A 13434-nucleotide genomic window follows, 5' to 3' on the forward strand; every position below is an offset into this window, starting at 1 on the left:
TTGGCCCCTGACTTTTGACTAATTTTTATTGCATATTTCTCCCACAAGATCTCAATATACTTGATAAACTAATTTCTTGGGTTCAATGCAACATTTGCAGACAAAATTGGTATCGGACAAAAAGGTTTTATAGGTTTTTTCTATAGACTTTTTTGTTGCTAAATAAGCAAAACCTTGTTTGCACTGTGTTTTGAGTACATAATTAAACCCAGATTTGTACTTTTTTAACGGAGTAGTCTTAAAAATCCAATAGCTGAGTGTGAGATGGCTTCAAAATTTTCGGCAAAAACGTTATGGGCGTTGATGGACTCAAATGTATATCGCAGTTTTATTTTTAAGAAAAAAAAATTGATGATGGAGCCATAGAAATATTAAATTTACAATACTGAAGAAATACTAGATAGAACATGACACTCCCTGGCTGTATAATATTACCAAATGAAGACAATGCAGACTTCTAAAAACCAAATTGAGCGAGTTCAAGACAGATTTCCTCTGGCAGCTTGATCTGCTTCGATAGCTTCGAAGAGAGCCTTGAAGTTTCCTAGTCCGAAGCCCTTAAACATAAACACCTCAAAAGATTATGCTTTTTTATTGAACTAATAATTTTTGAAATTAATTTTATATAAGTAGATCACGCTTGATAAAATATTTTCAGATTATTCATGAAAATATTTTGTCGGTGTGTTTTTTGGCCCAATATTTGCAAACAGGTAATGTTTTATACAGGGGCGGATCTAGGATTTTTTTGAGGGGGAGCGGATTTTCAAAAAAGTTTCGAAATTTTTGACTGATGACCTTTTTATTTTTTTAGGTCGACCTATTTGATATTCCGATTGATATTCCGAGCTCTCCTAAAGCACTAAGCACTAAATAGTCCTCACTGTTTTGGCCAAATTTTCTGCCGCTTTTTAGGCACTTTTTGAAAAATTTTGAAAAAAAAAATTGCGTTTTTTTGGCGCATGCTCCCCCTCAAAGTTAGTATACATTGGCGCCGAAGGCGCCTTTAGAAAAATTTTAGGGTCGGTCCGCAAAAATGGATTTCTTAAAAAGTACCAAAGGGGGGACCCTTTGGGTCGGCAGGGGGTCGAATCCCTGAGGGTGGGTGTCCGCCCCCCCCCCCCCTAAATCCGCCCCTGGTTTTATGTGTGTCTCTTCTACCGTTTGCCTCCACCTGACACACAAATAACTTTAATGCGAGCTGCCACTTTAGTTGCAGATGATGACAAAATGTGACAGAAATTTTGTAAGTGTGTATATGCAGCCTGATGCCAATTTTCACAATAGTTTGAAAAGGTTAAAAAAAATTCCAATTCAGGGAAGGGGCTGCTAGACGATCAAAATTTATTAACACTGAAATTTTCTTTTTGATTTGATCTTTGAGAAACCCAAAAAGGTTCATATCAACTTTCCTTTTTATAATCTAAAAACTTCCTAAATGCGTGATAGCTCTAGCCGCTGTTTACCTGGTGGTTGTTCCTCTGTATGATCTCAATGAAGAGGGTGGGTCTATCCTGGACTGGTTTGGTGAATATTTGCAGCAAGTAGCCGCCTTCGTCATAATCCACCAGAATCTTCAACTCCTTGAGCTGAAACGCAATACAGACGAGTTGCAAAATATATACTGAACAGTCATCGCAAAAAATAAATAAACAAAAAATCAATTTTTTCTTCTTTTTGTCACTTTGAGACTTGAATGAAAAAATTGAACCTAAGTTTAAAGTCTAGTGAGTAATAGCATGATTAACTAATTTGTACAATATCCAAGCGAAGGACAAAATAAAGTGTATCATTGGTGATTTTCATCATCCTCATTTATAAATTTCATAATTTCAAGTTCTAAATTTCACTTAACGCAAAAGTTTTAAGTCTAAAAACTTAAATTAAAAATAATTTTAAAATTATACACCGAATCAATAGAAAATGCTTTTTTTTAAATCTAATTATATCTGCTTGTATTCAACTAAGTTGCAACTTAACGGGAAAAAGCACTTATTTTGTTCTGCTGGTGATCAAATTTTATCAATTGCAAAAAAAAAACAGTTTTAATCTTTTTTGAAAATTTGACTTTACCCTTCAAAAAAATCGCTACGGGGAACCATGCAAACGCAATAGTGATGTTCTTGACAATAGCCATTATTCAGTTTTAAAACCTCAATTCAAAGAAGGTTTCTCAGAACCTAAAAGAATTTTTGACTCTTAAATAATAAAATCTGATCAGTTTTTAAACGAAAATGCGAAGTTGCGTACAATACATAGCTTCAAAAGCATTAAAATTTTAATTTTTAGTTTTCAATTTGTATGTACTCTCTAAAAGCTTTTTGCTATTTTACAGTTCAAGACGGCTTAACTCGAGAAAATTTTTTTCATGTTCTTTTTTTGCTCTAAGTCAAATTGTTTGCACAAAAAATTTTGATTCAATCACTGAACACTTTCTTCCGAATGCTGATTGTTTTTCATTCAGCTATATCCTTTTGTTTAATTCAACGACAAGGTGTAATAGACGAGTGTTTTCGTCGACGAGTGTTTTGTACGGCGCACAGATAATTAGGCCAAAGACAATTCAGCCAAATTAAAATTCAGACAGTTCAGCCAAAAGTATACAGACAATTCAGCCTGAGACAATTCAGCCAGTTTTATAACACGCTAGTTTCGAAAAAAAAATTGGAATTGGAGTTACATCTTGTTTTAAGGTCGCCTCTGGGCGCGCTACGCGCTTGCTACGTGCGCATAAACACGTTGGAGCGACTGCGGCGCTCATTATTATTGGCAGACTGGTCTCTGGCTGAATTGTCTGCACATTTTTGGCTGAATTGTCTGAATTTAAATTGGCTAAAATGTCTTTGGCAGAATTGTCTGGACGCGTTTTATACATGTAGACAAGACAACAGTAAGATCAGATTAATTTCATAGGTTCAGACCAAATAACTGCAACTTTTATCCGATGACTTTGTTTCGTTTTCAACTGAAAACGAAATTAATATCCAGAAAATTTAAGTGATATAATGTTTCTGTTTTTTAAACATAAATAAAAGCAAAATGATACACCAGGAACTTTTTTCTACATGTAGACAAGACAACAGAAACATCAGATTAGTTTCATAGGTACAGACCAAACAACTGAAACTTTTATCCGATGACTGTATTTCGTTTCCGCTTGAAAACGAAATTGATATCCGGAAAATTTAACTGATATCATGTTTCTTATCTTAAAACATAATTCATAATTATAAGCAAAATGATACACGAGAAAATTTTTTTGATAAATATTTGATACCACGTAAAAATTATGCTCATGTGGTTTTTTCTGCAGACAAATTTTGGTATTTTAGAAGTTCATTTTGACAATACATGATTAAAGTAGGCTTACAATTAAGCAAGTCTTTCATATACAAACTCTTATGTTGAATAATGGGCTTCTGAAGTATGCTAGTGTGGCACATTTTTGGGACACTTCATTCTGGCAAAAAGAAGTAAAAAGAAGTGTGAATTGAAACGTTTCAATTTGAAACTAACATTAACTAGTAGTGATCGAAGGTGGTCGATTCATGCAAACTGTTGACTGGTATCTAATCAATACCGAAGGTCACAATGATAGAATCATAAAAACAAATCACAACATTTCCAATAGTAAAAATTTAAAAACTACATTTAACTAAAACTAATTTTTTATAAACCCATTTCCAAATTCAAAGTGGGAACAAATTTTTCAAATGTACCATAAACAAGTAACAGAACAGCAAGCAAAATTAAATCTACAATTGAAATTTTGGAAAGTACAAATATACAAGGGTGAATATACCGAATATACAAGGTGTATCAAATGATAAGATAATTAAAAGCAACTCTAAACTAGAAGATGTACATTTAACATGCACAGAATTATATACACCAATAATGAAGGTCAGCTGAAATGAGTTAACATAAAATGCGACAGTAGAAAAAAAACTAAAAGTCCTGAAAGTTTTAGTTGAAATTTGAATCAAATTCTTCTAGTCTATGTTTGAGATCTGAGTCGATTGTAGAGGATATTTCGCTGGTTTCGTCTATATCCTCACTTGTGACATCTGCTGTAAGTAGGGTTGAGGGAGCGGATCCGAATGATGATTTTGCCATTATAATCTGGATCGGAGTATAGCTGGCTCGTCCCGATGGGGGGATTTTTGTGAGGACCAAGATAGTGTAGTTTTGGCGACAGGGATGGTTTTACAGAGTTCCTCCGCAAGTGGCGTTGGGAAACCCGACGGTGAGACACAAGGGTATTTTTCCCTCGGGGATGTATGTGGGTCGTCTTGTATTTTGATAACTTCTGTGACCGGTTCTTCGTTTTCGAGGACGTTATCAAAAAATCTTCGTTCGCCGAAGAGTTTGGGGGGTCCCGAATTTCTACGAGGTCTGGACGGCCTTGGTTGATACCCCACTGGGGAGGGTTCTTACGGAGTAGTGTCTATGGTATCGGGTTCTTTTCTGAGCCCTCTCTGGTCACAGATTCAGGAACGTCCAAATCTACGGGAGTTTCTGCGGCTTCAGGAGAGTGAGAGGTCGTTGTGTGGGTATGTTGGTCACACCTAATGCTTAACTCATGGTTACGTCCCGATCCGCCTTGCTGGCTAAACAATAAGTCATTATTTGACATATCTTCGAAGTAGTCCTTTATTATTCCATCCCAAGAATTTAGGTTCAAAGATAAAGAGGAATCTGATGTATTTTGCGGTGAATCATGTGCAACTCTTAGATCTGTCGGTAGCCCGAAAATTCGAGTATGAGTGTCCACTCTTTCAGTGCCATGCCTTGAATTAATTTGGTCTCTCCCAATGGCCTTCTTCGATGGAGATAATTTCCACTTCCCTGCTAAACTCGAAGATAAGGTTAGGTTATGCCCAGTGGGTGTATGGTTCACAAAACTTTTCTGGGGACCAGGAAGCAGTTTTTCTTTGAAGGCTAAGTTCGATTTGCCTAAAATGTGGCCACTGTTTTTGTATGATCAGACGAATTAATGACATTATCCTTCACCAGGTTAAAGAGGGTTCCCCGTTTTTTCTGTTGGCGGCCCTTCTATAATACTTACCTCCAGAGGCAAGTATCCTTATCGGTCTGCTGACTTTGCGCGGGCTATGTGGTTCTATCACAGGATTCTTTGGTTGTGTGAGAGCTAGCGGCAGGTTGTCCTCTCTCTGAATCGGTTTCTGTCTCGATGTCGGCGTCCAGTTAGCCGTCTTCCATCAAGTCTTGCAGTTCGCAATTTCTAGCCCGATGATCAGATAGAATGGAACTTCCTTTATCTAAAAGGTTATCAAAGGAAATCAGTTTTTTCCATCTGGTGGTAGCCGTTCTACTAAAAGTTTCTAGAAGGGAGTACAACCGATTGAAAATTGTTTTGTAATTTTGAGGTTCCAAATAATTTTTTCGATCAAATATTTTAAAGAAGGTTTCGGTAATTCGAATGACATCGCTAATAATTTTGTTTTTACAGCACAAGCCCATCAGATCTATGAGCACCATCTCTACAGTAAAGGATTTCGATGTTGAATTTTTCAAGAAAGATTTAAAATTGTGGTATAAAAAATCATCCCATGGTCGACTATAATCTTCCTTGGAAATCTGTGAAGGTGATTATAGTCGTTTAAAAAGAAAAAACATAATTTGATATGGTGTTGTTGACGTTCTTTGCCGATGGAAACTTTGTAAAACTATCAAGGCATAAAAGAATATATTTTTTTTGTTTCCCAAAACGCGTCCAATGGTCCTGCGAAGTCCAAGTTTATTTCCTCGTTCGCGAACGACAACGTCGGGAGCTTTGTGGTATATTCCGTACCAAGTAACCTTTTGAGATTCTTACGGGCTTTCAGACATTGATTGCATGATTTCCCGTGATGGTATAACTCTCGGAAGATACTGGGCCACCAGATATACTCAGCGAAAAACTTCATCACAATTTGGCATGGATGTGTTTCGTGTAACATTGAGCTAAATAATATCCTCATGACTGGTAGCACGGATAACATATTGTCCAAGAATAATAGGCCGTCCTTTATGTGGAGGTATTTTTCATAGTTCTTTCATGTAGCTTCCATAAATGCGCATTAGTTGTCCGTTTCTGAGGGTGCTGAGGGTGTTGAAAAAATCCCAAACTACTTTTCCTACCTCGTCATTATCTGGCGTAGTTTGTTTGAACAGTGCTATTCTGGAAATGAAGGGAAGTAAGGTAGCATCAACTCTAATATAAATCTCTTCAGGAAGTTTACATGATCGTCCGGGAGATGGTCATCTTTGAATGTTATTGAGATGTTGTGTTCTTCTGGTATGATAAAAAAATGGTTCGGTAGTTTCTTCCACTCTTTCTGTCCTTAGTATTTAGGATTTGTATTTGTATTGCTTGAGAAAATGTAAAAGGACCTTGTCAAAAGAAAGTAATGCTTCTACAACTGAAATTAGAATTGTCCATAAGTAAGCAATTTGAAGAACAATTTTCTGATCTGATATGTGAAATAGCGCAAATGTTTTTTTGACGGAGCAATAGAAGAGACGATAGCGGCAATAATTTCATGATTGAAAGTTGCTAAAGAGTCATGACCAATCAAATCGCTTGAATTTTCAACTCCCGACGAGATATTACTATAAACGAATGTATTTGTATTTACAGCCACCGACGGGTTATCTACAGAATTTTATTTTCACACGGTAATAACTATCTCTGCTAGATGAATTTTGTCAATTGAAGCGACTATAAATTCTTCTTCGTAATAAGAAGGTGAGATGTTTTGCCCAAAGTTAACTTAGATAAAAGATTGGTAAAACCCATGTCCTTGCCTGGCTTATGAGAATTTTCAAAATTAAAAGGTAATGGTCTATTTACCCAGCGGGTTAGTTTGCTATGCATTGTTTTATTACTACGATTTGCTGAAAGGGCCGAATAAAAGGCTTTACGGTCCATTACGATTTCAAATTCTGCCGCAAAAAGATAATTTCTAAAATGTTCTGAGGCCCACATTTAGCCCAGCAGTTCAATTTTGTCGGTGAAATTTTTCATTTTGTGATTATTTAGAAATCTCAAGTCAAATGAGATTGTTTTCCACAGCCCACTTGATATTGTTCTAAAGTTGCGCGCAGGCCACTATGACAAGCGCCCTTACTTAATCTCTTTTTCTTTTTTGTCGATGTGGCTGTTTTCTGTAAAATTTACAATTTCTGATTTCAGCTTTTCAAGAGCTATCGAATGTTATTCATCCCACTTATAGAACCGTTTTTGTTTAAGAGGGAACAAACTGGAGAGCTCAGGGCCGAAAGGTCGATAAGTTTGGGACGAATTTTACGTACTGGTTTATAGAGCCGGAGAAGGATCGCAATTCCCAAATGTTTTTTGGGATTGGGAGGTTTTTGAAAGAGTCTGCTTTACCAACCAACGGTGGCACTCCATCTCCCAGGCTTTTAAAATTGAGCCATTTTTTCTGACTGAAAATTTGCGCATTTTCCGTATTTCACCGCCATATTGTTCTTGTTTAGAATTGTTAAAAAATTATTTACAGTTGCTTTATGTTCATCTAGCGATCCTTTCGTGCCACCAGGATGTCGTCTACATAACAATTTGTAGACGAGATGGTATGTTGTTTAAAATCGATTCGTTGAAAGACCTTATGAAATTCGTTGAGCATATCGCCCAGTCCGAAAAAAACCGGTTAAAAATCGATACGTTCCCGTTGTTTCGCGGACCACAATGCTGAAGTTAAATTGCCTCCAGAAATTTTCACAAATTTCTACAAATTGAGCTGGCTGTAAGTGTTTTTCAAATCCAAACTGCTAAACCAAACCGGCCCAGTGGAGGTTTCCGAGAGTTGAATAGCCACGTTATCTATTAATTCATGAATGTTGAGTATTTGATAATTATTTTCTAAAATCTGTTGATTTAGCAATTTAGAATCTAATGCCAACTTAATCGAGCCGCCTATCTTCCTGGCTATAACAATCGGGATAATTTTTTTCGAGTTTTATAATGTGACCTTTGGTCTTCATTTTTCCTAATTCTTACTATACTCCCGCGAGTAAGTGTAGAGAAACTCTTCTCGCTTTTGTCTGAACAGGTTTAAACGGGGAGTGGAAGTGCGTAACCTTGCGATCAAGCGGAATTTTTTCCAACCTTGTCAATAATTTTTCTAAAATTTTTAAGAATTTGGTCGGTTGGTAAAAAAAAATGTTTTCCACTTTTTATCGATTGGTGGTTGGCCGACTGAACAAATTGACTGGGGGCATTTCTTCTGCTTCACTTCGATACGTAATTTTTGATAGGTTATCGTTCCCCAAAAAGTTGCGTTCGTGTCCCCTTGTGATGAAGAACGGCGTTTCTTCCCTAATCAACCCGTTGGATTGAGTCTTGACGATAATCTTTCCCAAGATGTTGATCGTGTCGACGGTGAAACCACAATATAGATCCCTAATCTTCTTCTCCACTGGGTAAACGTTTAGATTAGGATATCTTAGCTTAAGTTCGTAAAGTATATTTTGTTAAATAAAACCAACTGGGCTCGCCGAATATACAGGAATGTTCATGTTCATGATCATTCCCCATCCCAATCCTATGTTTAAGAGTTTCTTGGTCTGGAGTCCGTTTTCGTCATAAGTTGTTTTAACGCTCAACACCAAAACATCAGGTGACGTATGTACAATTCTCGGTATTTACATGATTATCCTTTACAATATTTACGCAAGGTCGTTTGTTGCAAAACAAAAGTTAGCAAAATGTCCTCCTTAAATACAACTTTTACACTAGATGTCCTTCGCGGGCATACTTTCAGATGTCCTTTCGTAAATGGTTTACCACATTTCATGAACGATTTGCTTCTTTCTATGTTGAGGCTTGTTTATTTCTTGATCTGATAATGAGTATTAAAACATTTAAAAGTCAGCTCATTGGTCAATGATCTCGCCATTTTGGTCAAATTCTGATGGTTAAAATGGCTTTTTTTTGTCAATTAAGGCCTGATTTAGCGCTTACGACGGGCCTATCGTGGCTGAGAGGAGTTTCCGTTGGGTTTCCGTGTCATTCATTTCGCAAATGAAGATGTATCTTATCCATTTGACTTCATCGGTCAGCCTTATATTGCATATGCTCGCCAAGTCTGTCAGAGCACCCCAAAATTGTTGAAATGATTCTCGATCATTTTGTTTTTGGTTTAACAACTTGTAACTCTCGAAAATTGTATTAGGAGGCTTATTAAAGGTGGTGATTAGTAGGGTCCAGAATCACGTAAATGAAATAGCTAGCATTTTTACACGAGGGTTCTTTTGGACAAAGGCCTTTTTTTCCTTTGCTGCCGAGCCGAGTGCTAAAACCAAAATCGAACTAAGCTTCTTGTCGGCTTCTGCCCGTCTCATCCATTTGAACTTTTTCTTTTCTTGTTTTACCCGCTTTTCTTTGTCGGCTTCGTATAGTTTCAGAGCGTTTTTGTTCCTTGCTTCTCTACTCGCTCTATCTGTGTCCAAATCGCTTGCTGTGGGTTGCTCCAGAATTATAATTTGCGTTTCTGGTACCTCCGGTCCATTGAGGCTATCTATGTCCAGATTTTCTTTCGTAATTATCGCCAATTGGAATTGGTCGCTCCACTGGGTCCAGAAATGTGGTGGCTCGAAAGTATGGTTCGGCCAGAATGAGGCGATTCCACTCATGTTCGATTCATTTGACTGCGCACTAGTATAGTGTTCTAATAGTTGTGTACAATTTATGTGCAATTACTTAAAAGAATAAGAGAAGTAAAATGAAGTGTGAATTAAAACGTTCCATTATAAAACTAATACCAACTAGCAGTGATCGACCGATGGTTGATTCATGCGAAGTGTTGACTGGTATGCAATCAATACCGAAGGTCATACTGATTTACTCATTAGAGCAAATCACAACAATTAAATATAATTTTTTCATACTATAACTGCTCCGTAGACCTTAAATTGTAGTTGAAACATTCAAGCCATCGCCCTGATACAAGGAGTTCAGTTAAATTTAGGCTCTATTGATTCAATTTTTTCTCATCCCTAACGAAGCTTTGAATAATCATACAGATGCCAGATTTACCACTCATCCAAGTGACTTTTAATTTGTCCTCTTTTCATTTTGCCAACAAAATAAAGTCAATCGTCTTATCTATCGCACCCCTGCCTGCTATTTTGATTTGCTTAGTTTTCGTTGTAAAACGTCTAATTGTTAAAATTATTGAAATTTCGTTTAACCACAAATTTACAAACTCATTGTGTCTCTTGTACAACCTCGTTTAATCAGTAATATCGCCTTGGTGTAGTTCACGTGAAGTATAGAAAAACTAGAGAAAACTTAAATTCAATCTTACGTTGAAGGAAAAAGTTAAAAGCAACTGCACGAAAAGGAAATGAGATAAATTTGAAAAAAAATCAAAATTCATAAATTCTTCTCAAGAAAATACATGATAATCAATTATAACCTTTTATAATGGATTATATTATTTATAACATATCATGATAACAATCCATTTTAATGATTTATAAAGGATTACAATCGATCATAATGGATTATGCTGATATAAAAATACTAGAATTATAATCCATTTTTGATTGATTATAATCGATTACTTTTGAGATTTTATACTGACTATAAAATGACAAAATAATATCCATGGCCTCCAGTGCGATTTCCTCAACTCCACTTGACGTATACTTATGATTTAATTTTGCGTGGAAAAAAGCACCCTAAACCCGAAATTCCTTCATCATTTTAAGAAACATCGGTTTTCTTCTGCGCGGAAACTTTTGATAAAATGGGATTTATAAGATTTGACATCGGAAAAAAATCGGTTGACCTTAAAAATGTCAACAAACTTCTTTTTTGCGCAATTGTTCAAGATACAAGATATTTCAGTGGTCGAAATAAAAACAAGTGTTGTGATACATACCGATCAATTGAATTAAATAACTTGTTTTACCTTGTCGATGTCTTCTTTGATGACTGTCTTGGAGTGTTGTAGCTTCTCCTTCAGCTGTTCGTAGTAAGTGTCCGGCACACTGAGGAATTTCATGCCCCTCTCGCGACACGCACTCACCTATAATCACAATCGAATATTCTAGAAACTTCCATGATGTCTTGCTGATCATGCTTGAGTTGATCTGTTTTTTTTAAAGAAATGAATAACAGTTTTATCAAATCCACGATTTATTCCTATAGTTCTATAGTGCTCTCAAGTTAAGAATATGACACATTGTTTCTCTTGTACAACCTCGTTTAATCAGTAATATCGCCATGGTGGAGTTCACGTGAAGTATAGAAAAACTAGAGAAAACTTAAATTCAATCTTACGTTGAAGGAAAAAGTTGAAAGCAGCTGCACGAAAGGGAAATGAGATAAATTTTAAAAAATTCAAAATTCATAAATTCTTCTCAAAAAAATACATAATAATTAATTATAACCTTTTATAATGGATTATATTATTTATAACATATCCTGGTCTATAAGATGTTTGCTTCTATTCAATGGGTTAGTGGAAATTAATTTCGTTCCTTGTTACTCGTGTTCAAATTCGAGTATATAAAATTGATATTGACAATTTTTTGTTATAGCTATGAGATTTGAGACCCAGTTACAGAAGAAAAAAAACAGTCCGAACTGTTATGAGTTAGGACTGGAGTGTATAACTCATAGAGTAATTTCGGATAGGGTACACCGTCTGCTCGTCACGCTATCTTATTTTCGGCCGGATAGATTCGTGCAACTTCTTAGTCTAATACCGATCCTAATCTTACTCTTATACTATCTAGTCTCAGGTTGTTTAACTAGTCTCTGCTAGGCTCAATAGATCTAGGGTATACTGGTTTATTGCGGCTGCTGAAGTGCTCGGGAGAGTCCAACTATTTTCTAAGTTAAATTCAAATCTCTCTGGTGCTGAAATTACAAGTAACTTCAGCACTTACAAATAAGTGGGTTGTTAGTTAGATGGATCATGATTGGTTAATATTAAATACTTTACATTGGTAAAATATCTAATTTATCCAATCATAAAATGTAGTTTAGATCAGGTTCCACCCATCCGGGTTTTACAGAGTTTTTTAGAATAGTTCTTCTGCGATTCGAAGGATGGATGATGGACGTTGGTTTTTGGCGAACATCATTTTCTTCCGTTTCCTCTTTGTTAAAGAAGTTCCAGGAAGCTGGAGTTAGAGACATAAGACGTTGTGTCTTCTAGTGACAACGACTAAGTCTTTGCAACAAACTCAAATCTGATTTCAGAATGGTTGGCTATGTCAGGTTTTTCTGTTCTGCGTGGAGAACTTCTTTTGTGTCTGATCTAGTTTGGGAATGGCGTGGAGATTGTGCGTGGAGGGGATGCCTGGTTACTCGGATCTGTACGTATACTTGAACATCGAGGTGGTCATTGGTCTAGTTCAATGAAGTCCTTTTCTGCGAAGTCAAGTCGTACTCTAAATCCTTTGAGTTGTGATTGTGAGTGGCATATCGATTGTGGTTGGCCATTCTCTCTCGAGTGTAGTGGGGTCGTTTTGTCTTTAGATGTTCGTCCTTGGTGTTATATTCTGATCTATGTATTGCATAATGTAATTTACATTTTATAAAACACTTATTAGTTTAATATTTTTTAATTATGATTTTAGTTAGTTGTTTTCACAAAAGCTTTTTGTTTTAGTTCGGTTATTTTGAAGAGTTACTCACCCTTGAGTAGCTCTTATTAAAAATAGAGGTGTGGTCACAAAGCGTGGATGTAGCGCGGTGGGTTAGGCCGGCTATAGAGCATGCTCAGGACGTCCTTCCTGGTGGGTTAGGCCAGGAGTGGGAGTATGATTTCATGCGGTTTTTATGAGGGGTCCTGTTATGTGACAACGTTTTATGTTGGGTTTGTTGTGGTTTTTCTTATGTCTTGTTGGTTATGTCCTTTTTCCAAAAAGCAAATTGTTCGTGGTATGGGTTTGTCTTTCGACTTTTTTGTGTTTTATTATTTCTTTTTTAGACTTTATAATAGTCTTCAAAAGAATAAATTATCCAGTTTTAAACTGGGTTAATCCGGTTTGGGTACCGTTGGTTTCCTTTTCTTAGTCATGCTGTTATTCTATGATTTGTGGTATTTAGTAAGCTGCGTTGGTTAGTTTTGTTTAGTATATGATTCCTTTCCAACCGGGTTAAAGGAAGGTTTGAAACATGTTATTATATGTTAGAGTTGTTGAGTGTGAAAACTTGAAACTGAAATTCATTATTTTAAACAATTCTTCGTGGGCGAGCTGTGCGAGTGTGGATAGAATTTCTGTGCGAATGAATGAGAATATCAAAAGGTTAGTACTGCATTTGCATTTTATTAATTTACTGCATAGAATTTGGAAATTTACTGCTAGTTATGGGGGAATTTTAAGTTACAAATTTTCATCATAATTAGATTTACTGCTTGTGGGGAAAATTTTAGAAATGAATTTACT

At 36.2% G+C, this 13434-nt stretch overlaps 1 protein-coding gene across 1 annotated transcript in view; it reads right to left on the reverse strand.

The window, feature by feature from the left end:
- Positions 1-352: 352 nt before the first annotated feature.
- Positions 353-13434, reverse strand: part of LOC134845564 (4-hydroxyphenylpyruvate dioxygenase-like) — a 36730-nt gene continuing 23648 nt past the window's right edge. The window contains exons 8-10 of the mRNA XM_063862508.1: positions 10944-11060; positions 1467-1589; positions 353-557 (exon numbers count right to left, since the gene is read on the reverse strand). Of these exons, the coding sequence (XP_063718578.1) occupies positions 480-557; positions 1467-1589; positions 10944-11060 (318 nt within the window). The 3' untranslated portion in view covers positions 353-479. The remainder of the gene's footprint in view (positions 558-1466; positions 1590-10943; positions 11061-13434) is intronic.

Source organism: Symsagittifera roscoffensis, chromosome 5 (assembly GCF_963678635.1).
Source record: "Symsagittifera roscoffensis chromosome 5, txSymRosc1.1, whole genome shotgun sequence".
Taxonomy (NCBI): Eukaryota; Metazoa; Xenacoelomorpha; order Acoela; family Convolutidae; genus Symsagittifera; species Symsagittifera roscoffensis.